This window comes from Cryptomeria japonica, chromosome 8, assembly GCF_030272615.1.
Source record: "Cryptomeria japonica chromosome 8, Sugi_1.0, whole genome shotgun sequence".
NCBI classification, from domain to species: domain Eukaryota; kingdom Viridiplantae; phylum Streptophyta; class Pinopsida; order Cupressales; family Cupressaceae; genus Cryptomeria; species Cryptomeria japonica.
Genome location: NC_081412.1, coordinates 557,761,595 through 557,786,248, shown reverse-complemented (window position 1 = coordinate 557,786,248; position 24,654 = coordinate 557,761,595). Strand labels below are relative to the sequence as shown.

Below are 24,654 nucleotides of genomic sequence, written 5' to 3'. Positions count from 1 at the left end.
GTACAAATAAGTTATACATGCTAATGCATGCTACTTTGTCAATTGAGTTTGGATATTATCCATGACACCCCCATTAGTATGCATTTAGCTATCAATAGTTTGCTTAAATAGCCACTGCAAAACTTCGAAATTCTACTATAACTTCTGAAGTTTCTCGTGTTTTTATTTTGAGATTCATTAATATGTTGTCCCCAGTTCTCTTGGAATGTTGAACTTACTAACTATTAAACCCACATTCATTTACTCTTATAACTTCTGCAGTTTCTCTAATGTTTTTATTTTGAGATTCATTAAAATGTTGTCCTCGGTTCTCTTGAAATGTTGAACTTATTAACTATTAGACCCACATATATGTATCACACGGAATGCATAATAAATCACCCTTCACATATTTTTAAGAAAAAAAAACCTTCATAGAAGCTATTAAAAAATTTGCCGTTCAACACAGGTAACATTTTTGGATCCAACAGGGCTGCCTCGCCTTACCAGTTACCACTAGGACATGGCATGCAAGACTAGACCCTAAGTTTAAGGGTAGAATTTGCTGTGCTTTACCACTTCAGTTCCACGTGTTGATTCTAAAACACAAAGCCTGCTTGGGTTTTCTTTGACTTGCTAATATCTATTACAATGGAAAATAGCCCTTGCACAAAAAGATGACTACAACATCTAAAGCAATTGTTCCAAACACTAATCATATTAAGCAAACATCGTAAAGTTGGCAAATCAAGGCAAAAAATCATTTTTCCAGTACAGTGGACCTGGGTTGCATATACCATCTATCATTAATTGTTTTCCAAATAAACGCTTAAACCCCAGAAAATATTTGAAATGCTAATGCAAATAAATTGAAAAAGAAAAAATCATATTCATTATTTTTCCACTCGAAAAAGAAAGGAAGGAATATTACAGGCATAACTCCCTCGTATTGCCTGGCGGTGACCATTTTTGCTATTCTGAGAGTGCTTTTCTCGATGGGTTTCTTGCACGTTTTGCAGGAAGATCGTGAGGATTTGGCGTATTCCACCTTCCATGGCTTGCTTGAATTAAGGCTACGATCCGGGCTCTCCATTGATATAGATAAATTTCCAATTAATCCTTCCACTAAACCTTTAAAATCCTTGGCAGAGCAGGTGAAAGGAGGAGGTCAGCCATTACAATACTGAGATCCAGTTTAAATAAGAAGGGCATACAGAAGATTGTAACTTCTATAACGAATTTTTTTTAAACGAAGTACCTAATTGTTACCCGACAGGCTTGTCCCGGTGGGCTTATTATTTGATTGTATAGTACTGCTACCTTTTACCTCCATGCCACGCGTTTGTAAACAAGATCATTTTTACTACTTTCGAGTTGTGAACTGTCATAATCTGATCATTATATATCTTAATGCTTTTGAGTCACCCAAATGGCATGAAAATATCATAATCTGATCATTATATATCTTAGTGCTTTTGAGTCATCCAAATGACATGAAAATATCAAAGGTCGGTTCTTGTGTTTCTTTGGTTTTAGCTGTCCCCGACGTTCTCTGTAGACGGCTGATAATGAGCGCTCTCCATAAGCTGGCAAGCCCCACACGGGGTAAGAACATGTGCCAGTGTGACCAATAACTCTCGCAGCCTCCTCTTCCAGAACCTAAACTTGATGACCGTATGGCCGTATTCCAGCATTTTTGCCGTGAAATCAAGGAGATTTTCCCTTGACCGTCAAAGAATTGAACAGTGCAAAGTTGTGGTTGTATATATATATAGTTTTGTTTTGATTTTGAAGGGCAATCTTGTTTCTAAATTCGATTGTATAGGAGTTTTTCATCAACTTTTTGGACATCAAGGTTGGGAGGAAAAGAAATGAACTTGTTGCAGATCAAGATAAGGGGAGAGAGGGTGCAGGTGGCACAAGGATCAAGGTCACTAATAAAAGGAAAGGAAAATTAGAAGAAAAAGATAAAGAAAAAAATATAAAACTAATTAGATTGAAATTAAGATTAAAATAATAAATTTATAATCAGTTTTACTTTAGCCATGTGACCCACTTATAGCTTTTCATATTTCTTTTCTAATGTCGATGGTCATGTTGATGTGTTACAAATATCTGTCAATGTACATTTTTTAAGCTATTAATAGAGGGAGCTACCTCCTTGGTAGTACTTAACTAAAATAATAATAATAATAAATATAATATTAATTTTAAAACATATACTCAAACGGTATTGCCAAATTATAATTTTTAATCATAAAATCAAAAAACAATAAGAAAATAATATAAAAATCATATTAACATATAAAATTGAACAATATAACATTTAAGTATTAATTAATTATATCATGCAAATTAATTAATTTTGTCATGCATTAATTAATATAATCAAACATGTATGCTTATAATATGAGATTGTTTGAGAGAGGGTGCTTTGTCAAGTTTTCATATGATTTGTTAGAAAATGTCATACCTATTGCTTTCAACCTTAACACTTCTATCAATTTGGATCTTAGCTTTGTAGATCCCATTTTTTATAGAGAATTTGCACCAACTACTCTTATCAACCCTCAAATTGAGTTTAAATGGTGAGGTATGTGATTTGTCGAGGTCTGTTGTGTCAAGGTTCATCTTTTGAGCTCTAAAGTTTTATGAGCAAACATTGATATTCTCATGTTTCCTCCTAAGAAGTCTTATATGGTGATGGAAAATCAAATGTAATGTCTAGATTTAGTTTCTTGATCAATAGAAATCATGTTTTATTGATATTCCTAACTCTCATTGTAGAAAGTCATATGTGGCAATGGAGAATCAAAAGGGTTGTTTAAATCTAGTTCCTCATTTGAGAAATCATCATGTTTTAGCCCTATCTAAGAATATTATTTAGAAGAGGTAAAGTATTCCCAACTAATTCTAATTTGCAAGATTAATACTTTTTGGTCAAGCACTAAGGATGTCATCAAGAAGAGGTAAAGTATTCCCAACTAGTTCTATAGTGCAATCTTAACTCTTTTTGGTCAAGCATTTTGGATCTAAATGCTTGGGTTTCTCAAACTTCTCATTCTAGCCTTCAAGATTCATTAGATTTTTTTCAAGTGCTCAAATGTTTTTTAATTCTCTATAAATCACTTGAAAAGAGGACTTTAATCTTGGAAAAGGCGTATGGTTTTAGGCTAAAAATATTTTACTAGTTAAATCATGGTTTCCTACATTTAATCCACTAGCAAAATGCTTCTCAATTTCACTTATTTGGGTGTAGCTACCTTATCTCTACTCTAGTCCTAGGTACATTCATGTTTACAAGGTATTAGTAATGCTTTGGAAATGAGTCTTACTTTTGACCCAAACATTAATGATTTGGTCCATTCCACTCTTGTAAAGATTCAAATAGAATAGGACATGTCAATAGGCCCACCTAATGAAATATGGCTTCAAGTAGAGGATAATATTTGGAAATATATTATTAAATATTAAAAACTAGCTTTTAGATGCAAATATTTTCAAGTAGGTCATGTATAATGGATCACCCTTTAAGTAAACCATAAACCCCAAAAAGCTACTTAGTGGATGCGCACTTGTATAATGGGTTCCTATAGATTCTACACAATTTCCTATGTCTAAGCCCCTCTATCATTCATTGTTTATTAGTTCAATGATTGCAAAAGGAACTTAGGGATAAGTCTCATCCTTACCTCCTAGTTATGTTAATGTGGTTCATGTGTCCCCAAGGACAAGTGTTTTTCCTATGCTTTCTCCCAATCTTTTAACTTCAAAGATGGTTGTGACAACATCTCCAATAAAAATTATAAGTTTTGATGCTATTACTTGAAAAACAAAACAAAACTACTAAGTTGGGGGAGGGGTTAAACCAATAGTTTTATAATTTTAAATAACCTTAACCAAAACATATAGAGAACGCAAGTATTATCTCGTGGAAAACCCAACAGAGTAAAAAACCACAACATGAATAAACTTCATTAAATGAACTAGACTCCAACCCATAATTACAATAGAGCACCAACTCTTGTACAATTATCAACTTAAGATGAGCACCAACTCATATACCAGAGGCTGCAACCTCAGTCTGAGCTCTGACTTAAAAACTATATTTAGATTTATATGAAAATGACAAAGGTTATAACACTGTTTTATACTGTTATATATAAAGCCATCAAAATGCAACAAACAATAAATTGACTTTCAACCCTTTTATGTAATAGACCATACTGAAAATAAGCTTTCACAAATATATTCTTTACAATCAACTACAGCCTACACACCCAACATAACTAAAAATTTCACCACAACATCTTCACAAAATCACTCCAAACGATATTGTCTTCAGTTTTTAAAATCGCAAAGCTTCACATAAGTTACTCAGCCAGTCATTCATTTCTTCAAGTTGCAACTACGCATAATCTCCAATATGGCTTCCACCCATTTTTTAACTCAACTCAACTTTTTTTTTTAAATAACAACACAACCATTGAAATGTATGCAATCTTTAACATATAAACTTGTAGCAGCTCATCCACACACACAGACGTACTTGCTGACAATCCTCTCCAACAATTGCTATATACAAGTTCTAACACCAAAAAGGCACCAATGCACACTCATAAAAAAATGACAATCAACTCCGCATCCCAATATCATATCTGTCACATCCACATCTAATTTTTCGGCCCAAAATTTTGTCTTACTGTCTAATACAATAGTAGAAGGAAAAATTACGAATCAATCACTTCCATAGCAAAAGCAAATCACAAAAAATCTTTTAAACAAAAGACAACTGATCCCTATGTGCTGACACATAGATATACAAGATCAAGATTTTAGATACAAGAATACTTTTTTTTTTAAACGCATCTTACTTGACTTTTCTACGCTTCCTCTAAACTAAAAAAAATCCAAACAATCATGCAAACATATATAATGAAAAGATGATGTATAAGAGTTGTTAGCAGTTTGAACAGACCAAAGGTTGAAGATAGGAGTTATATTACACTACAACCAACTTCTAGAGGATATGAAACTTCTCGGTCACAGACAAAAAAGTTACTCTACAAAAAACTAAAACAACAGTTACGATAAAAGATGCCGAGCAAAATGTAACTGCCCTGACATGATAAGTTGTAACTAATTTGAGATAACTGCTCATACTAAACATGAGCTGAAATAGAGAATATTGGACATTTCTGTCATTCCAAACTAACAAGACATATTGAGACAAAAATGCCACTTGGACACATACGAACTCAAGAAAGCAGCCTAGACGAGAAGCTCATATCAACAAGAAAGAAGCGATCAACCATGGCACATCTGGACACTGCTGACAAAAAACAACAATTGGCATCAATGACAAAACATTTTCTACAATCTCGCCCTTTTTGACATTGATGGCAAACCACCTGAACAATTCCAAACTAACTAAACCAGAGAACTCCCCCTATGTCGCTACTCCCCCTTTGACATCAATGACTGAAACAAAATTGTAAAACTGAAAACAATCTGTATATTTGATATGGGGCATAGAATAAAACAATAAATGCTCCCCCTAAATTCAATCCGTAAATTAGTGGTGGAGTGAAATCACTCCAAGTTTCTCCCTTAGAAATTCAAAAGTTTCCTTGGCAAGCAGCTTCATAAAAATGCCAGCTACTTGTTCTTTAGAAAATGCATAATCCAACTTGACAATCTGATTAGCAACTTGTTCACGCAAATAATGATATTTAATGGGAATATGTTTAGTACGAGAGTGCAACACAGGATTTTTTGAAATATCAATAGCACTCGTATTGTGACTTTAGATAGAAATAGGTTCAACATACTCAACCTTAAAATCTCGTAAGGTATGTTTCATCCAGATAACCTGAGTACATCAAGATATTGTTGCAATATACTACACTTCAACATTGGATAATGAAATAGAAGCTTGTTTTTTGTTAAGCCAAGAGACAAGACAGCCACCAATAAAGAAAGCTCCACCACTCGTGCTATTTCTATCATCTACTGAGCCTCCCCAGTCTGCATTAGTGTATGTTGTTAGTGTAAAATCTAAACATTTAGAATACCATAAGCCAAAATTATTTGTACCCTTGAGATATTTAAAAATTCTCTTTACTGCTTTCACATGAGTATCCTTAGGTGTGGCCTAAAATCTAGCAACATACCCAACTGCCTGCATAATACCAGGTCTTATAGTTGTGACATACAATAAATTGCCTACCATAGACCTATAATGTGTCTTATTAACACTAGGAGATTCATCATGTTTACTGAGTTTACATCATGCTTCCATAGGTGTACTAATTGGATTACAATTCTCCATTCTGAATCTTTTTAACATCTCTCTAATGTACTTTGTTTGAGAGATGAAGATACCTTCCGATAACTATTGAACTTGAAGACCCAGAAAGTAAGACAACTCACCCAACATAGACATTTCAAACTCTTGTTTCATGTTTGCAGCGAACTCTTTGCTCATACCTACACAATCACTGCCAAATATTAGATCATCCACGTAAACAACAACCAAAATGTTGTTACCTTTTTCCTTCACATACAGATTGTTGTCCGCAACACCTTTTTTGAAGCCTTGTTGCTCCAAGTACTTATCCAGCCTGTCATGCCAAGCTCGTGGAGCTTGTTTAAGACCATTTGTGCCTTTTTTAGCTTGCAAACATAATCAAGTTTGTTAGTCAACACAAATCCATCAGGATGCTTGAAATATAGACTTCTTCACTCAGATTACCATTAAGAAATGCAGATTTAACATCCATTTGAAACACTTTGAATCCTTTATATGAGTCAAAGGTAAGAAAAAGTATAATGGCTTCTAGACATGCTACAGGTGCAAAAGTTTCATCATAATCCACACCTTCTATTTGAGCATATCCTTTACATACTAAGCGTGCTTTATTTCTTACCACTTGACCTTCCTCATTTAGTTTGCTTATACAGACACACTTCATTCCAATGACATTCTTATCTTTGGGTCTAGGCACAAGCTCCCACGTGTCACTCTTTTGAATGTGCTCAAGCTCCTCTTTCATAGCAGCTATCCAATATTTATCTTCAACTGCTTCTTCAAAACGCTTAGGTTCAAACATAGAAAGTAAAGAAACATCTTCATCTTCAAAATATTTTACATTTCTTCTAGTGGCTCTAGCTCTATTTTCAAGTAAAATTTTATCAATAGGATGATTTATTTGCACAAATTTAGAAGGAGTCTTGAAAGAGGTCTTATCAACTTCACTACTTGTTGTCCCATTTTGCATGTACTAGATGAAGAAGATGCATTTCCGGCTCCTGATTGAGAATATTTAGAAGTATTTTAAGTGTTGTTATTTGTTGTCCTTGCTTGTGGTTGTGAAGAAGAGGGTTGAACAACACTACTTTTCTCCTCCTTTTGAGCATTGTTGCTGCCATTTTCATTCTCATAAGAAGTGTTAGTCATCTCATGAACTCTTACATTAACACTTTCAACAATTTTATGCAACCTTTTGTTGAAGCACCTATAAGCTTTGCTTTTAGAAGAATAACCCAAGAAAATGCCCTCATCTTATCTAGGATCAAACTTACCTATATTATCATCATCTCTTTTGATATAACAAGGACTACTAAAAAATTTAAAATATTTAACTGTTGCTAGTTTACCTTTCCACAGCTCATAAGGTGTCTTGTTATATTTAGTTCTTAACAAACCTCTATTTTGTATATAAACAGCTATATGAACAGCTTCTCTCCAAAAAGCATCATTAACCTTGGCCTCATTTATCATACTATGAGCCATTTCTTGTACCGTTCGATTCTTTCTCTCAACAACACCATTTTGTTGAGGTATTCTATGTGTTGAAACTTATTTTTTGATTCCATTTTACTCACAAAAACTCACAAACTCATTAGATGTAAATTCACCACCGTTGTCAGAGCACAAACATTTAATCTTCAAATCTATTTCATTCTCAACTAAAGCTTTAAATGCTTTAAATTTTTCTAAGGCCTCTGATTTTTCTTTTAAAAAGGTCACCCATGTCATATGAGTAAAATCATCAATTAATAGCATAAAATACTTTTCCCCTTGCAAGCTTGTTGTCCTAGTTGGTCCACATAGGTCAGTATGGACTAACTCGAGTGGTCTTGAACTGAATAAGTCCTTAGATTTAAAACTGGTTCTAGTTTGCTTCCCCATCTGACAATTTTTGCACACAATATCAGCAGGTTTCTCAAGTTGTGGAATGTCTCTTATAGCTTCCTTCTTGTTGATTTTAATCAGATTTTCAAAATTCATATGCCCAAGTCTCCTATTCCATAACCATGCTTCATCAAACTGACTTAAACAACACGTCTCACTGTTAGAATCGTCAAGAATATAAAGATTGTTTGTTGCCCTAGTAGCATTAGCAATAAAATGTTTCACTTCTGCTTATAGTGCAACAATTTAAATTGAAAGAACATATCCTTGGTCACATAGCTGCCTGACACTTAACAGATTGTGTTTCAAACCTTTGATGTATAACACATTTCTCTACTTTTGTTTCACCATCATTCAAAACAATAGTGCCTATACCTACAACTCTTACGAAAGAACTACCTCCAAACCTGACTTTACCTCCATTCATTTTCTTAAGATAAGGAACTTACTTTTGTCACTCATCATGTGTCTGGAATAGCCACTATCAATGTACCATATATGAAGCATTCACCGGTGAGGAGGGACCTCAAAGAGATCAATCCAGGCCGGTCGGCAAGAGTAAACACAATGGAAACACAAAGATATGATGGAGGCAATGCAGAACATATTGTTTTATTTCATGAAAGTTGATTACATCCAATCGATAACAACTCGGTTACAACATACTGGCTCACGGGCCTAGTAGAACATACAGAATAGGTCACAACCAGGACCTTGAATCGTGAGATCTATCTTCTACACATAGTCTAGCTACTTGATTCTCTGGTTTATTTCATTTTAATGCATAATTACAATTATATATATCAATCCAAAGGATCCAATTGGCCCAAAAGGGATCAAAACTCGAAGAACAAGACCTAATATACAAAATAAACAAGGTCAACCTCCGCCAAGAGATTCCTTCGAAAAATCCAAAGGATGAAACGTAGATCGTGGGAAAAGGTCGACCACACACCAAGAAACATCAGAATCAACGCCCAAGGCTCCACAAGATTCGAAAGGGGTTCCGGTAGATCACCAAAATAGGTCCAGGCAACCGGTAACAAGAACTACCAACCGGTAACATGAAACTGTCAAGGAAACCGGTAGTGATATCTTGTTGGAAAATGATCCAAATGCGATGCAATCTAGAAGCAAGAAAGATGATCAAGTCTTCAAGTAGAATCCAACTCCACGGGATCTAGTGAGTGAAAACCAAGACACACAGAAAGAAATGTTGAAACTACAAACATAAAGCAAAACAGAAATAAAATGCTTTTGGATTGATGCAAGATTGCCATGAACCGGGGATGCTCCTGCATCAATATATCTGTTGGACATTGTTGTTGCTAGGATATGTTGTTGTCATTAATGTCAACATATTCCTACTTCGATGATTGCAGATTGGTTTATTGGGATTATGGTTTGGTGTATGGACTATCTCTAGTATCATTATATTCTTCTATACTAGTGTTGATGATCCGGGAAGCTTAATTGATCATATCAGATAATCCGGTTTTGTAGTTTGTTTATCTGATCAGTGCGTTATAGAATTCAGTATTTCCTCCGATATATTCAGGTGTGATCAGATCTTGTGATGATATTTTGGGATATTATTTGGGATGGTCTTGTGTATCTTCATTTTAGATGGTTCATGACTTGGTGCTCCACAAGTTATCTTTCTTCATGACAGTTGTTGTTGTTTCAGTATTCTTGAGTTTCAGACGTTGACAGATGAAGATTTGATAAGTGGTGTTGGTGCAGTTGTTACTGGTGATTCTAGCGTACTTGCTAGTGTTTCCTAATCGTGTTCTATTCATTTTGATGATCTGCATTGATCGTTGTGCAAGTTTTTGGTGATTTTGTTGAACCGGTGATGTTCTTCGTGTTATGCGGTTTTCTTGGTGGTGTAGCGTGTTGCGGTTGATCTCGGCATGATTTTTGGTGGTGTTGTATGTTTGTACATTTGATTTAGGTCCATGTTATGTCATGTAAATCATTATATTGGTCCAGTGGTTGATCTTTGTATCGTGTGATGTAATTTTGTAATTGTGAGTTGAGGGTGTAGCAAACCTTGTTGTCAAGGTTGATGAATTGTATAAATAGGTGATATTGTCATGTAAATTGGGTGTGGTGGTTGTGTCTGCATTATCAGAGAGTGGTGTATGTGTGATCAAGTGATTCATCATTTGGCATTGTGATTGAGCAGAGTTTGGTGTTGCAAAGCAAACAATTATGCTTAACCGGAATTGTCATCAGGCATTTGGAGATGTTATTCTTTCAGTTCATTCCTTCCGGATTGTAGTTCGAATCTTTTTGTAAGTTAGTGAGACTTCCCTGAGGGTTGTATCCTTCTAGGTCATTATCTTTTGAGCAGTGAGCTCCAGGCAGTGTGCCCAAATACATGTGCATTCCCCATTATAATATTTTCACATACTATTGCAGAGTATCATCTTATTGTGGGTAGGTTCCCACCATAGTTTTTCCCTTGACCGGGTTTTTCACGTCAAAATCTTGGTGTTGTGTGTTGTGCTATTTATCTGCTTATCTTTGTTGTTGTTGCAGTTTATCATATCTATTTTTGTGATTAAGTTTGTAGATCTAGTGAAAACTGATTCACCCCCCCCCCCCCCCTCTCAGTTTTCCCTCATTGTTGTTGCAAACAATATCCTTCTCATTCTGAGCAAGGAAAGTTGTTTGCACAACTAAAGCTACTTCAGGACCTGACTTTTCTTTCTTCTTCCAAACTTCCATATTCTTCTCCCCTTTCTCTTCTTTATCCTCCTTCTTAGGCAAATATGTCAACCCACTCTTACAGAATTTTGCAGAATGACCAAGGTTATTGCACTTGTAACAAACAATAGCATAATTTATCAAAGGCACAAAAGAATTCTGATTCACAAAACTAAAATTTTTCGTAGGAAATTTTCTGCAATTTACAACCTTATGACCATAGTAATTGTAAGAAAAACAGTAACCATAGAAATAAGCATTTTTGTAACTAGTCATACAAGCTTGTCTAATGTTAAAAAACTTATTGAAGTTACCATTTATGTTTTTAGGAACAAAACCAGCATTAGGATTCTGTTGTTCACCTCCAGAAGATTTAGAACATTGACCTTAATCATGACCAACTCCACTCTTGTCAAGTAACTATTTTTTAGAGCTCAATAAGCCATCTAGTGCCATAGTATTATTCTAAAAAGTATTTTCCTTAATGAACTATTGAGAGGATTTTTCAAGCTTTCTCAATGAGACAATCTCTTTTTCAAGTCTTTCACAAGTAGCCTCCTTGTCCTTGAATTATTTTCTGAGATCTTCTTCAATATTTTTAACTTCTTCAATCTGCACCCTAAGGCCTTCAATAAGTTTCCAGCAACTTCTAGTGCAACATTATTCTCATAAACTTTGCCATTTTCTACCTGTAGCAGTAGTTTAAGATTCTGATTTTTCTTTTTTAGTCTCTTAATCTCACTAAGAGCACTAATCAGCTCTTGTTCAAGATCAACCTCCACATTTTCTTCATCAAAGTAATCCACTTCTCCTTGAATGTCTTCAACTGTCATGAACAAGATTTCATCATTCTGATTTTCTTCTTCACTACTAGGAGAAGAGTCAATGTCTTCCTTGGAGTAGAGACTTCTCTTAAATTTTTGAAACTTCCTTTCTCTTTTCACAAACTTCTTATTGTTTTTGAACCTTGATTCTTTTTCATCATCATTGTCATTTTCTTTTTCATAAGGACACTTTGATGCCAAGTGACCAATTTTCCCACAATTGAAGCACTTTAATGGCAGCTTGCCCTTGTAATTACTAGAGCCTCTTTACAACTCCCTAACAAGATGTGTCACTTCATCCTCAGAGCCTTTTTCAGAACTCTCATTGGATTTTTGCTCCTTTTCTTTACCCTTCTTTTAATCTTTAAAAGTTATTTCCTTCTTTGATGAACTCTCAACATTAGTCTGCATTTCATATGCAGTCAAGATCCCATGCAACTTATCTACTGTTAATTTGTCCAACTCTACCATCTCCTCTATTGCTGAAACTTTGGCATCAAATCTTAGGGGCAATGACCTTAAAAATTTTGAAACCAAAACTTTATCTTCCAACGTTTCTCCCAAATCCTTTAAAGAATTCACAACTTCATCAACTCTTAAGAAGTATGTTTCTATATTTTCATCTTCTCGCATTTTGAGACCTTCAAACAATATTCTATGTGTTTGTAATTTTGCATTCTTAACTTTCTCATCCCCTTCATAGGCATTCTGCAATTTTTCCCACATAGTTTGGGCTGACTCACAGTGCATGACCTTGACAAACTCAAACTCAGACAGACCACACAAAATCTCATTCATGGCCTTAACATTGTTTTCAAAGTCCCTCTTTCCATCAGGATCTGTAGGTGGTTGAGAAGGAAAAGTATACCCATTAATCAGAGTCATATAGACATCAAAACCAAGAGACATAATATATGCTTTCATTCATTCGAACACTCCAAAACACATAGTTTCACCCATCAAACAAAGGAGCCCTATTGGTTGCTAAACCTTCTAGAGTACTCATTTCAAACAATCGGGATCAAATCTTCAAGCTTTTAAGCGTTGACAGAAGATGACTAGCTCTGATACCAATTGAAAAACAAAACAAAACTACTGAGATGGGGGGGGGGGGGGTAAATTAGTAGTTTAATACTTTTAAATAGCCTTAACCAAAACATATAGAGACACTCAACACAGAGAGAACACAAGTATTATCTCGTGGAAAACCCAACAAGGTAAAAAACCACGACATGAATAAACTTCATTAAATGAACTGGGATCCAACCCATAATTACAATAGAGCACCAACTCTTGTACAATTATCAACTTAAGATGAGCACCAACTCATATACCAGAGGCTGCAACCTCAGTCTGAGCTGCGACTCAAAAACTATATTCAGATTTATATGAAAATGACAAAGGTTATAACACTGCTTTATATTGTTATATATAAAGCCATCAAAATGAAACACACAGTAAATTGACTTTCAACCCATTTATGTAACAGACCATGCTGAAGATAGGCTTTCACAAATATATTCTTTACAATCAACTACAGCCTACACACCCAGCATAACTAAAAATTTCACCACAACTTCTTCAGAAAATCACTCCAAACGATATTGTCTTCAGTTTTTAAAATCGCAAAGCTTCACATAAATTACTTAGCTAGTCATTCATTTCTTCAAGCTACAACTATGCATAGTCTCCAATATGGCTTCCACCCATTTTTTTAACTCCACTCAACTTTTTTATTAAAATAACACCACCACTATTTAAACATATGCAATCTTTAACAAATAAACCTGTAGCAGCTCATCCATACACACAGACGTATCTACTGGCAATCCTCTCCAACAACTGCTAGATACAAGTTCTAACACCAAAAAGGCACCAATGCACACTCACAAAAAAATGACAATCAACTTGGCATCACAATATCATATTTGTCACATCCACATCTAATTTTTCAGCCCAAAATTTTGTCTTACTGTCTGATACAACAACGGAAGAAAAAATAATGAATCAGTCACTTCCACAACAAAAGTGAATCACCAAAAAGCTTTTAAACAAAAGATAAGCTCTCCCTATGTGTTGACACATAGATATACAAGATCAAGCTTTTAGATACAAGAATACAGTTTTTTTAAAACACATCTTACTCAGATTTTATACGCTTCCTCTAAACTAAAAAAAAAATCCAAACAATCATTCAAACATATATAATGAAAAGATGTTGTATAAGAGTTGTCAGCAGTTCAAACAAACCAAAGGCTGAAGATAGGAGTTATATTACTCTGCAACCAACTTCCAGAGAATATGAAACTTCTCTGTCACAAACAAAAGAGTTACTCTACAAAAAACTGAAACAACAGTTACAACAAAAGATGCAAGCAAAATGTTACTTCCCTAACGGGATAATTTGTAACTGATCTGAGAAAACTGCTCATACTAAACATGAGCTAAAATAGAGAATATTGGGCATTTCTGTCGTTCCAAACTGACAAGACATACTGAGACAAAAATTCCACTTAGACACATACGAACTCAAGAAAGCGGGTTGGACGAGAAGCTCAGATCAACAAGAAAGAAGCGATCAACCACAACATAGTTGGACACTGCTGACAAAAAATAACACTCAACATCAATGACAAAACATTTTCTACATTACTTAGCCTCTCCCTCCTTCCTTGTCAAGCCTAGCACCATGACATGGACATTAGGTTTCACTCTAATAATATCTCAAGTTGAGGAATGAGGGATATGAGCAAACATATCAAAATCTACGCTATACATAATCAATTAGGATTTTCCTATGTATCATGTTTCTTTAGATTATGAGGAGGAGGAGGAGGAGAAGGGGGATATAGTGGGTTGGACTTTTATTAAAAATAAGAAAGTTTCTCCCACATGGTTCTTCACTCTTATAGGAAAAAAAATTCAGCCTTATTTGTGCAAATTATGTTTATGGTTATGGGTCCTCAAAATTTTCTTCACCCCTTTTGGTGTGGGTGTCTTAGTTATATTAGTCTCTTTTTTAGTTGTACTTCTTTAGTTGGGACCCCATAATTAAACCCAGGAATTACATCTAAGAATATTTGAAGAGAAACTATGAATATATAACTACCACAAAAAAATTGGTTGATAGATAAGGTTAAACGTCATATTTAGACCTATTATTTAGGCATTCTTGTTTTCTTGTATATATTATTAAAAAAATCTTGTATGTTGTTATAGTTGTAGACACCCAAAATTGTCATGTCTAATTAAATAAATATTTTATTTATTTAATTATCTAAGCCTAATTCTTCTATTAATTAAATAAATTTTTATTTATTTAATTAATTCATTTATCCTCTTCTAGCCTTATTTCTCATTTAAATAAATACATTTATTTATTTAAATTATCCTTTTCCCAAATTAAATAAATATTTTATTTATTTAATTGTCCTATTTCTTCTATTAATTAAATAAATCTTTATTTATTTAATTAATTCATTAGCTTTTTCTACACATGACACATGTCATTCATCTCTTAATTCCTACACTACCTACCTCTTTCATTATTTTGGTATTTCTTTTACCTACCCTCTAATCCTAGCCGACCTCTCTTTTTACACCTCTCAATCTTATCCCTCCATTTCATATTGTGTCTTCTATTTAAGAAGATGCTTTCTTCATTGTCAAACCCTAATGCATCCTAAGGATTAATCTTGAAGACTTGGCTACACTACGATCCTACTTGCAACCACATTCCGTTCTTTATTGAGCTCTTGTGCATACAAAAATCTGAGAGCAAATATACATCAAGCAAGATCAATGGAGATAGGAAGAATGGAGATCAAAACCCTAGTGGACATGTGATTGGTATAATCTTTGTGATTTTGAGTTATTTGCATTGTCTTAGGTAATCTTCACATGTTATGGTGGATCTTTGTTCATTGTTAGGCTAGGGTTTAGTGGTTGGATTCATTTAGCCTTTCAATATTGTTGTTATTGTTATCCATTTTCACCATATACATTTTGGCACGCCCGGTGGGACTCTTGTCCCTTTGCATTTAACATTTTTGTTGCAGATTTTGCGTTTTTGAAGTTGCAGATCGGACATTTTTCGACGGCATTTTAGGTATTTCCGCATCTGCGAGCGTTCGGATCGCATCTCTGGGTTTCAGAAGCGTCTGTGAGATCAGAAATCGTGTCTATGTTTTTGCCAAATTTTTATTTTGTAGGTTTCTGGAACCGCGTCTGTGTATCCGAAACACGTCTGTGTTGCATCTGATCGCGTCTGCGTCCTGGAAGAGCGTCTGTGTGTTTTGAGCGCGTCTGTGTCGTACAGACGTGTCTGTGTCTGGTATAACAGCGTCTGTGTTTACTGTTTTGAAATTTTCAATTTTGCTTTGATTCAATTTTTCGGATTTCGCACTTAGAGTTTCAGAACTGGTTTATATTTTGGACTAACCCTTTCAGATCTAGCTAACCAAGTTTGTGCAGTTTGTTTTGGAAGCAAAAACGTTTTGTTGAAGGCCCCTTTTCACAAAGTCTTTTGGGTTTTTCTAAAATTTACCTAACTTGTGTGTTTGCAGGAAGGGGTTATCATTTGAAACAACCCAAACTACTAACAGATTTTGTTGCAGGTCCTTGGCTAGGGTTTTGAAATTTTGTTGTGTGCCTTGTTTTCATAGATTAGCAAACACTTCCATTGGTGCACTAAAATTGAATCAGTCTTTTGTGTCTTGAGCAATAGGCTCTTTTTGTTTAATCTTTAGAGGGCCTGTCTTCCCGTGTGGTCATTAGGACTACTAGTGAGAAGAGAACGACCCAAGTGGTAGCGAGGAAAACCCACCTCATCCAAACCACTATAATCAAATGTATTCATGGTGAAAACTATGAATAACGTGTGCTGATTAGTTCATACCGACACTATGTCTCCCCATAAACCCGTTTGATCAAATTTATTTGATCATTTGTAGGGCGTAACCCCTACCGGCTAGGAGCGTTCTATATTTACAGAGCTGAAAGTGCCGCATGTATGGCCACACGAGCGGATGCCCTTACTAGCACCATTTTGTTTTAGAGGCCCAAATCCTTCTAGTTGTTGGGGCAGGAGGTCGGACCTCTGGTAGCGGCCCACACACATACGGTTCTTAGTAGAGATACAAAGTTCGCCATGGGGAGTTTTCATGGGGACTGATGCTTGGCTGACCCGAGAAGTGAGTGCCGAGGGTGGAGCCAGTGAGGTCAAGCATCTAAGTATCCGCTCTGAATAGCGTAGCCTCGGGGGTAAAACCCTATGTGGGATCAACAACTATTGTCCTGGCCAGCCATAAGAATTGTGCTTGTCTTATGTTAAACATTCAAAACATTCAAGACCAAACAACAAAACATTATGTCTTTTGTGTCTTCAAGTGTATGCAAAACAACTTTACATCAAACAACACACTTTTCTTGGAGTTATTTTGAGTCTAAACACTTGCAAACATTGAGTCCTCAACAACATTGTGTCCTCTTGTCACGAAAAACAGTCAAACATTCAGATTTGGTCACAACAAAAAAACAACTTCACAGATTGGAAAAATTGCATGAAGTTTACAGAAACGCGTCTGTGTCTGTTTTAACCGCGTCTGGGTAATCTAACCGCGTCTGTGAAGGGCAGAATAGCATCTGTGTCTTTAGCAGCGTCTGTGTCGAACAGAGACACGTCTGTGTCTGGGAATCGCGTCTGTGAAGCATACAGAAGCGTCTGTGTCCAGAGTTGAAAATTTTTACAGTCCAGCAAATAAAGAAAATCAGTTTCGGAATACTTGAGCTTCCTAGGTTATTTCTTCAGGTTTCATCTAGCATTCAACTTGTCCTTGGGTCTCATACAGTCCATCATTGCTTCACATCTCATTTTACATTCATACTTGTCTAAACTTGGGTCAAAAGGTCACTTGCTTGTCCTCGTCATACTTTGTCAACATACTACATACAACAACACTTTGCTAAGTGGTCCCTCATCAAGGTTTCTTACCTTTGGGTCTCATTTGGTCTTACTTAGAGTCAAGGTCAGCTTACCTCATCAAGAGAAACGATCATCTCTTTGGAAGTCACACCTACTCTACTACTTACATACTTGGTCTTACACTTTGGACATTGCAAGTACACCTCAAGATTCATTTACACTCCATACAACTCTTGATCTTCCATACTCTTTCCATTTTTCATCTAGTCTCTCACATCTTGGTCAAACACCTAGTTCATGGTTGAAACCCGTCTTCAAAGATCTAGGAGAAAAGCTAAAGAAGCTCAAGAATCCGCAAACATGAGTTCTTATGAGTATGACAATGATTTATTTTATAATCCTGAGCACACTACATTACCAGACATGGATGTTTATAGACACATTCCAAATGTGGAAAATGCAGACACTACAAACAAAAATGCTACACACAATGACAATGTGGACAACTTTTCAATACAATCAGCAGATATAGAAGAATCCATAATGAATCCTCATTTTAATAGATTGGTTGAAGAGATAATGAAGAGGGATAGACAATACTTCTTACACATGATGGCACAAAGTGGAGCTAAAATACCTCATGACTTTGACATGTCTCAACTTATGGAAAATAGGCCTTTGCAACAAACTCACTCCAACATGGATCAAAGGAGACCTAATAGTGGAGGAAATAGAGGACCACATATGGTACCTGAATCACCATCAGCTTTGCTTCAAAAACCAGAAATCCCACATACACACGGTCAAACATATGATACTTACCTTCAAAGACCATTATGGAAGTCTTATGCAGATAGATATTCTCAAACTATGAATCAACCAAAACAATTGGACACTCAAAGGCATGCTCAAAATTTGGACACAAGGAAACCTCATGTCAAATTTGGGGGCAACACAATGGAAAATGAAATGCCTATTGAATATGGTATATATGCACAAAATAGATATGGGGTCCCTCAACATGAAGTTATGCCAAGTGCTCCATATATGCCACATCAATATAGACCTCCATATGAACATGTCTATGATCAATATCATCCATACATGCAACAAGCTCCTCCTCAAATTGGTATCTCAAACATGGGGTATGCTACAAGAAATCGATCGCCACCTAAGAATAATTTGGAGCAACAAATCAGAGATCTACAAAAGAAAATGGAGGACATGAGTACACCAAAACCAACATACACAATGAGAGACATATGTCCTTATCCATTTGATAAGAGCATTCCAATGCCTCCATTTCCTGCACACTTTGTGACGCCAAAATTTGACAAGTATAGAGGAAAAGGAGACCCCAAGGCACACATACGACAATTTTTCACAGCTTGCATTGAGGTAGCGGCAGAAGAAACATATTTGATGAGGTTGTTCCCGCAAAGCTTAGGCGATCAAGCTATGGAATGGTTCTCTCAATTACCACCTGGTATTAAGTCATGGGGTGACTTAGCAGAGGCATTTATTCAACATTTCTCCTACAATATAGAAACAGATATCTTAGTCACTACTTTGTGCAATACTAAGCAAAAGGAGGGAGAATCTTTTGCGTCATTTTTACAAAGATGGAGAAATCTAGCTAGCAGATGCTCTTGCAAAATCCCACAGAAACAAATGGTAGAAATGTTCACTCAAAACGTTAACAAGGACATTGGGTATGATCTAAGGAAAGCTTGTTTGGCCACCTTCAAGGATGTTATTGAAAAGGGCTTAGCAACAGAAAAGGTTCTAATTGAACAAGGAGTCATTAAGATATTCAAGGAAAACAAAGATGACTTTAAAGGGAAAGACAAGCCAAGATTTTGGAATAAAAACAAGAACACGGTCAATGATGGTGTTGTTGATGCTAATACAGTGAGACCCAAATTCATCTTTTCGGGATCAAGTTCTACAAACAATCAAGTGAATACTCAAAAAACTTCTAGACCACGAAGGAAGTACACCCCATTGGGAGAACCACTTGAATCAGTCTTCAAAAAGCTTGTGGCAAACAAAGTGATCACAGTTCCAGATTTTCCTCCATATGAACCAAAGGTCAAACCAAATTGGTGGAATGATGATGAGTATTGTGAGTTTCATAAGAGCAAGGGTCACAAGATAGGTAATTGCCATCGACTGAAGAACATTGTGCAAGATCTCATTGATAGAGGTGACATTGAGATTGAGGGACACTCATCCAATCAAGAACATGAGATGTTTAAGGAACCATTCCCAAAGCATGACAAAGGAAAAGCCAAAGTCACAGATGATCAGGCCAACTATACTAGAGCACCTTACAACTATGATTCAACTATTAATCACATCTCAATGGACAATCATATCTCTACTATTACTATCAAGAACAAAAACCCTAAGAATCCTTCTCAGAGACCTAAGATTGTCCTAAGAGGTGTTGGATCTTCTTCCGAACATACCTCTGAATGTCATGTTACAACCCGTCGAGGTAAAATTACTTTGCCAGGTGCTTCCACTAAAAATGCCGCTTCTTCATCAACCAAACCTGAGTATGACCTTGTAGAACAGCTAGGGAAGACACCCGCGCTCATCTCCATTCTTGAGCTCTTACACATATCCCCTGCTCATAAAGCTATCCTTGACAAAATCTTGAGAGATACTGTTGTTCCTACTGATCTGAACGTGGACCAGTTTCAAGCCATGGTGGGATACCTTTCCATACCACACTCCCTTACCTTCACAGAAGCTGATGACGCCTCTGTAAGTCAGCCACATAATGCACCTTTACACATGAAAGCCTTCATACATAAACATCGAATAAAGCGAGTCCTGATAGATGGAGGAGCTGGTCTAAACATTTGTACCTTGAGCACCATTAAACAATTGGGATATTCTGATAAAGCTGTGAATTCAAAAAATCAAATCACCATCAAGGCATATGATGATGAAGAGTGCTCATCCAAGGGCACAGTCACCTTACCTCTAAGAATTGGGCCAGTCACAAAGGATGTGGTTTGTCAAGTCCTAGATTTGGATCTCACATACAACATATTGCTAGGACGTCCCTGGATTCATGAAATGAGGGCAGTCCCATCAACATATCATCAATGCATTAAGTTTCCTCATAATGGAGTCGAGGTAACAGTCAACGGTGATCCAAATCTGTTCATATATTGTAATAACTTGAGATCACATACTGAGACCATCATTCCCAGTAATCGTGAAGCTGTTCCTTCTTCGGCATACATTGACCCTGAGTCATTAAAACCTTCGACATCAAAACAAGGTGAACTTAAAGGCAAATTTCAAGACAAAGGCATGGGAGAATACACTTTAAATCAGACCATGTATTTGCGACAAGTCATGAGCTCTCCAAAAGAATATGGAAGGCCACATCCTAACAAGCAAATATCCATCATGATACTCAAATGGGATCCTACTACCTTTCAAAAATGGGGCGAACTAGGAGAGGAAGATTTATACAAAATGCTATATAAAGACATTGAAGATGACACACAAGATCAGATCAATATACCCTGTGAGAAATATGGCAAAGGCTTCAAGATTCTACAGAAATTCGGGTATGATGGAAAAATCCCTCTTGGGTTACGCAAAGAAGGCGTCATAGAACCCTTACAACCTGAATTGACTATAAAAGGAGAACGCTCAAAGGGACTTGGTTTTCTGACTTCCAAGATCCACACTAAAAGGACAGAAGAGGCATCACAAATCAAAGTTGCTAAAGTTCAACAAGAAGATTACTATTCCACAGATTCCAACGAATGAGAATGGGGTTCAGACAAATCTTCCAGTGACTATGAGCTCACCGAGACATTCAGAGAGCCAGATGAACCCACAGAAGAAGAGCAATTTTGTAAAAGGTTCAAAGTTGGTCAAGAACCAACCCATAAGGATTTCCCACAGTCTTCGTTTCAAGGTCTTAGGTCGAAATCACATAGGATGAGGACACCTGTCCCGGAAGGCGCTACTAGTGACGACAATTTGGATTCGCTTACGATCGAAACTGATGAGGAGAGTGCCATTGATGACCTCGACAATTGCCTCGATATACCTGAATATAACCACATCTTCACTCTTAGCCCTGCAAACTCTGAAAACATTAAAGACCTTCCCCTTGTTCATCCCCAACTCATTGACTGGGATTATGAAGGATCAGCACAATTTGATACATTTCAAAATGACGAAGCCATTATCGACTATCTTGGCATACGAGATGATCTTCCCCCTGGAGATCATAAAGCAGGATACACCATAGAACTCAACAACGTGGCATATTTTGGTGAGGGTGTTGGACCTTCCAGTCGCAAAAATGTGAAAATAAGAACAAAACAAGGGTCTTATGGTGAAAACCACACTGTGGCGCTATCTAACTCCAAAAAAGTAAAAAGAAAGGATGTATCTGAGGGCGAAAACGTCTCTGAGGCACCCGAAGATGGAAGGCTCGACATTCTCCCAGCATCATATGAGGAAAAATCATCCATGTTGGTAGAGGAGACTATAAAGACAAACATTGGTACAGAAGAAGCTCCACGCAACATATTCCTGGCGCAATCATTAACAGAATCCGAAAGGTCAAAATTCATAAGCTTCTTCAAGGAACGACAAATCAACTTTGCATGGTCATACGCTGATATGCCTGGACTACATCCAGATTTGGTAATGCATCATTTGACAGTCAAACCGGGGGCAAAGCCAGCAAGACAGAAATTAAGGAAAATGCACCCACAAGTGGCATTACTAGTCAAAGCAGAGCTGGAGAAATTATTGGATGTTGGATTCATACGCCCAATTGATTATCCTGAATGGATCTCCAATTTAGTACCTATCAGTAAACCAGATCGCAGCATCCGAATATGTATAGATTTCAGAGACATCAACAAAGCTTGTCCAAAAGATGACTTCCCATTGCCAAACATCGACCTGATCGTTGATCTTACAGCAGGTCATGAAATGTTATCTTTAATGGATGGATTCTTCGGTTATAATCAAATCAGGATTGCACCTGAAGATCAACATAAAACAACATTCACTTGTCCGTGGGGAACTTTCTGTTGGAATGTCATGCCCTTTGGGCTAAAAAATGCAGGTGCTACATATCAAAGAGCAATGACCACTATCTTTCATGATCTCATGCACATTACCATGGAAGATTATGTTGACGATCTCGTGGGAAAATCAATAAACAGAGATACACATTTGGACATACTTTCAATCGTCTTTGATCGGTTGGAAAAATACAAGGTACGATTAAACCCCAAGAAATGTCTTTGGAGTAACCTTCGGGAAGCTCCTAGGATTCATTGTGTCTAAAAGAGGAATCGAAGCCGATCCAACAAAAGTCAAGGCTATCTTAGACATGCAGCCACCAAGGAATATCAGTCAACTTTGATCTTTACAAGGGATACTCTAGTCCATACGAAGATTCATAGCACAACTTGCAGATAAGTGTAATCCTTTTCAGCACCTGCTACATAAAAATATAAAGTTCAAATGGGATGATAACTGTCAACAAGCTTTTCAGACGCTCAAAGATTATCTTTTAAATCCGCTAGTTTTGATGCCACCAGTTCCAGATCAGCCTTTGCTACTATACATATCAGCTACTCCAACAGCACTGGAGGCACTCCTAGCACAACAAATAGCTGACGGCAAGGAAAAAGCAGTATACTATATCAGTCGCACATTGGTGGGATATGAGCTAAACTACACACCAATCGAGCATGCATGTCTCGCTGTGGTCTTTGCTTCACAAAAATTACGACATTATATGCTCACTCATAAAACTAAGTTGATTGCAAGAATTGATCCACTAAAATATCTTCTCAACAAAGCTACACTTACTGGTCGACTGGCCAAGTGGGTAATGATCCTGAGTGAATTCGACATCGAGTACGTGGATCGAAAAGCAATAAAAGGACAAGCAATCGCAGATCAATTAGCAGATGCTCCCATGATAGATGATGTTCCTCTACAGTCAGAATTTCCAGATGAAGCCATTTTAACAATATCACATGCAAAGCCATGGCAACTATACTTTGACGACTCATACACATAGCATGGGGTAGGAGCTGGTATTCTCTTTATAACTCCTCAGGGTGATTCTATACCAAAGTCATACCGCTTATCATTTCCTTGCACTAACAATATAGCGGAATATGAGGCATTAATGACTGGATTACGAATTGCAGTTCAATGGAAGATCCAAGAACTTCATGTTTTTGGGGATTCTCAACTGGTTATCCATCAAGCAACTGATGATTACCAAACAAAAGATGAAAAATTAATGCCTTACAAGCAATTGGTGGATGATTTGAAACAGCACTTCACAAAGATAGATTTTGAGCAGATACCAAGAGAGCAGAATTGTGCTGCAGATGCCATGGCTACAATTGCTTCACTAATTGATCTACTGCAGAATGAGACTTGCTATGAGTTTCTGGTAGACAACCTGTTAGTTCCTTCATATGAGATCGCTCCTACTGAAATGATATGCGTTGTTGGTCCTGAATCCCAGTTATATGGTTCCATATTCACATACCTTCGCGACAATATCTTACCTCCCGATCTATCGAACAACCAACGCCGCACTTTCATTTGCCAATCTTCTAGATACGTCATTCTAGCTGATATCCTATACCGACGAGGTCTAGATGGCACTCTCCTTAGTTGTTTAGAAAGTGATGAAGCTCAGATTGCGTTACATGAAGTGCATGAAGGGATATGTGGTCCGCATACTAGTGGTCCTACCTTGGCCAAGAAACTCATCAGGACTGGATACTACTGGCCTACTATGGAAAGAGACTCATATCAGTTTGTCAAGAAATGTAAGCAGTGTCAAATTCATGGAGACCTAATACATGCACCAGCACAAGAATTACAACCACTTGCGTCTCCTTGGCCCTTTTGTCAGTGGGGACTCGATCTCATAGGCAAGATTCACCCTCCTTCTTCCAATGGTCATAAATTCATTATCATAGCTACAGAGT

General features: G+C 36.7%; 1 protein-coding gene across 1 annotated transcript in view; it reads right to left on the bottom strand.

Annotated features, from left to right (window-relative positions):
- Window positions 1–1,344, bottom strand: part of LOC131067090 (poly [ADP-ribose] polymerase 1) — a 62,026-nt gene extending 60,682 nt beyond the window's left edge. The window contains exon 1 of the mRNA XM_058002021.1: window positions 911–1,344. Coding sequence (XP_057858004.1) covers window positions 911–1,072 — 162 coding nt within the window. The 5' untranslated portion in view covers window positions 1,073–1,344. The remainder of the gene's footprint in view (window positions 1–910) is intronic.
- Window positions 1,345–24,654: the final 23,310 nt, after the last annotated feature.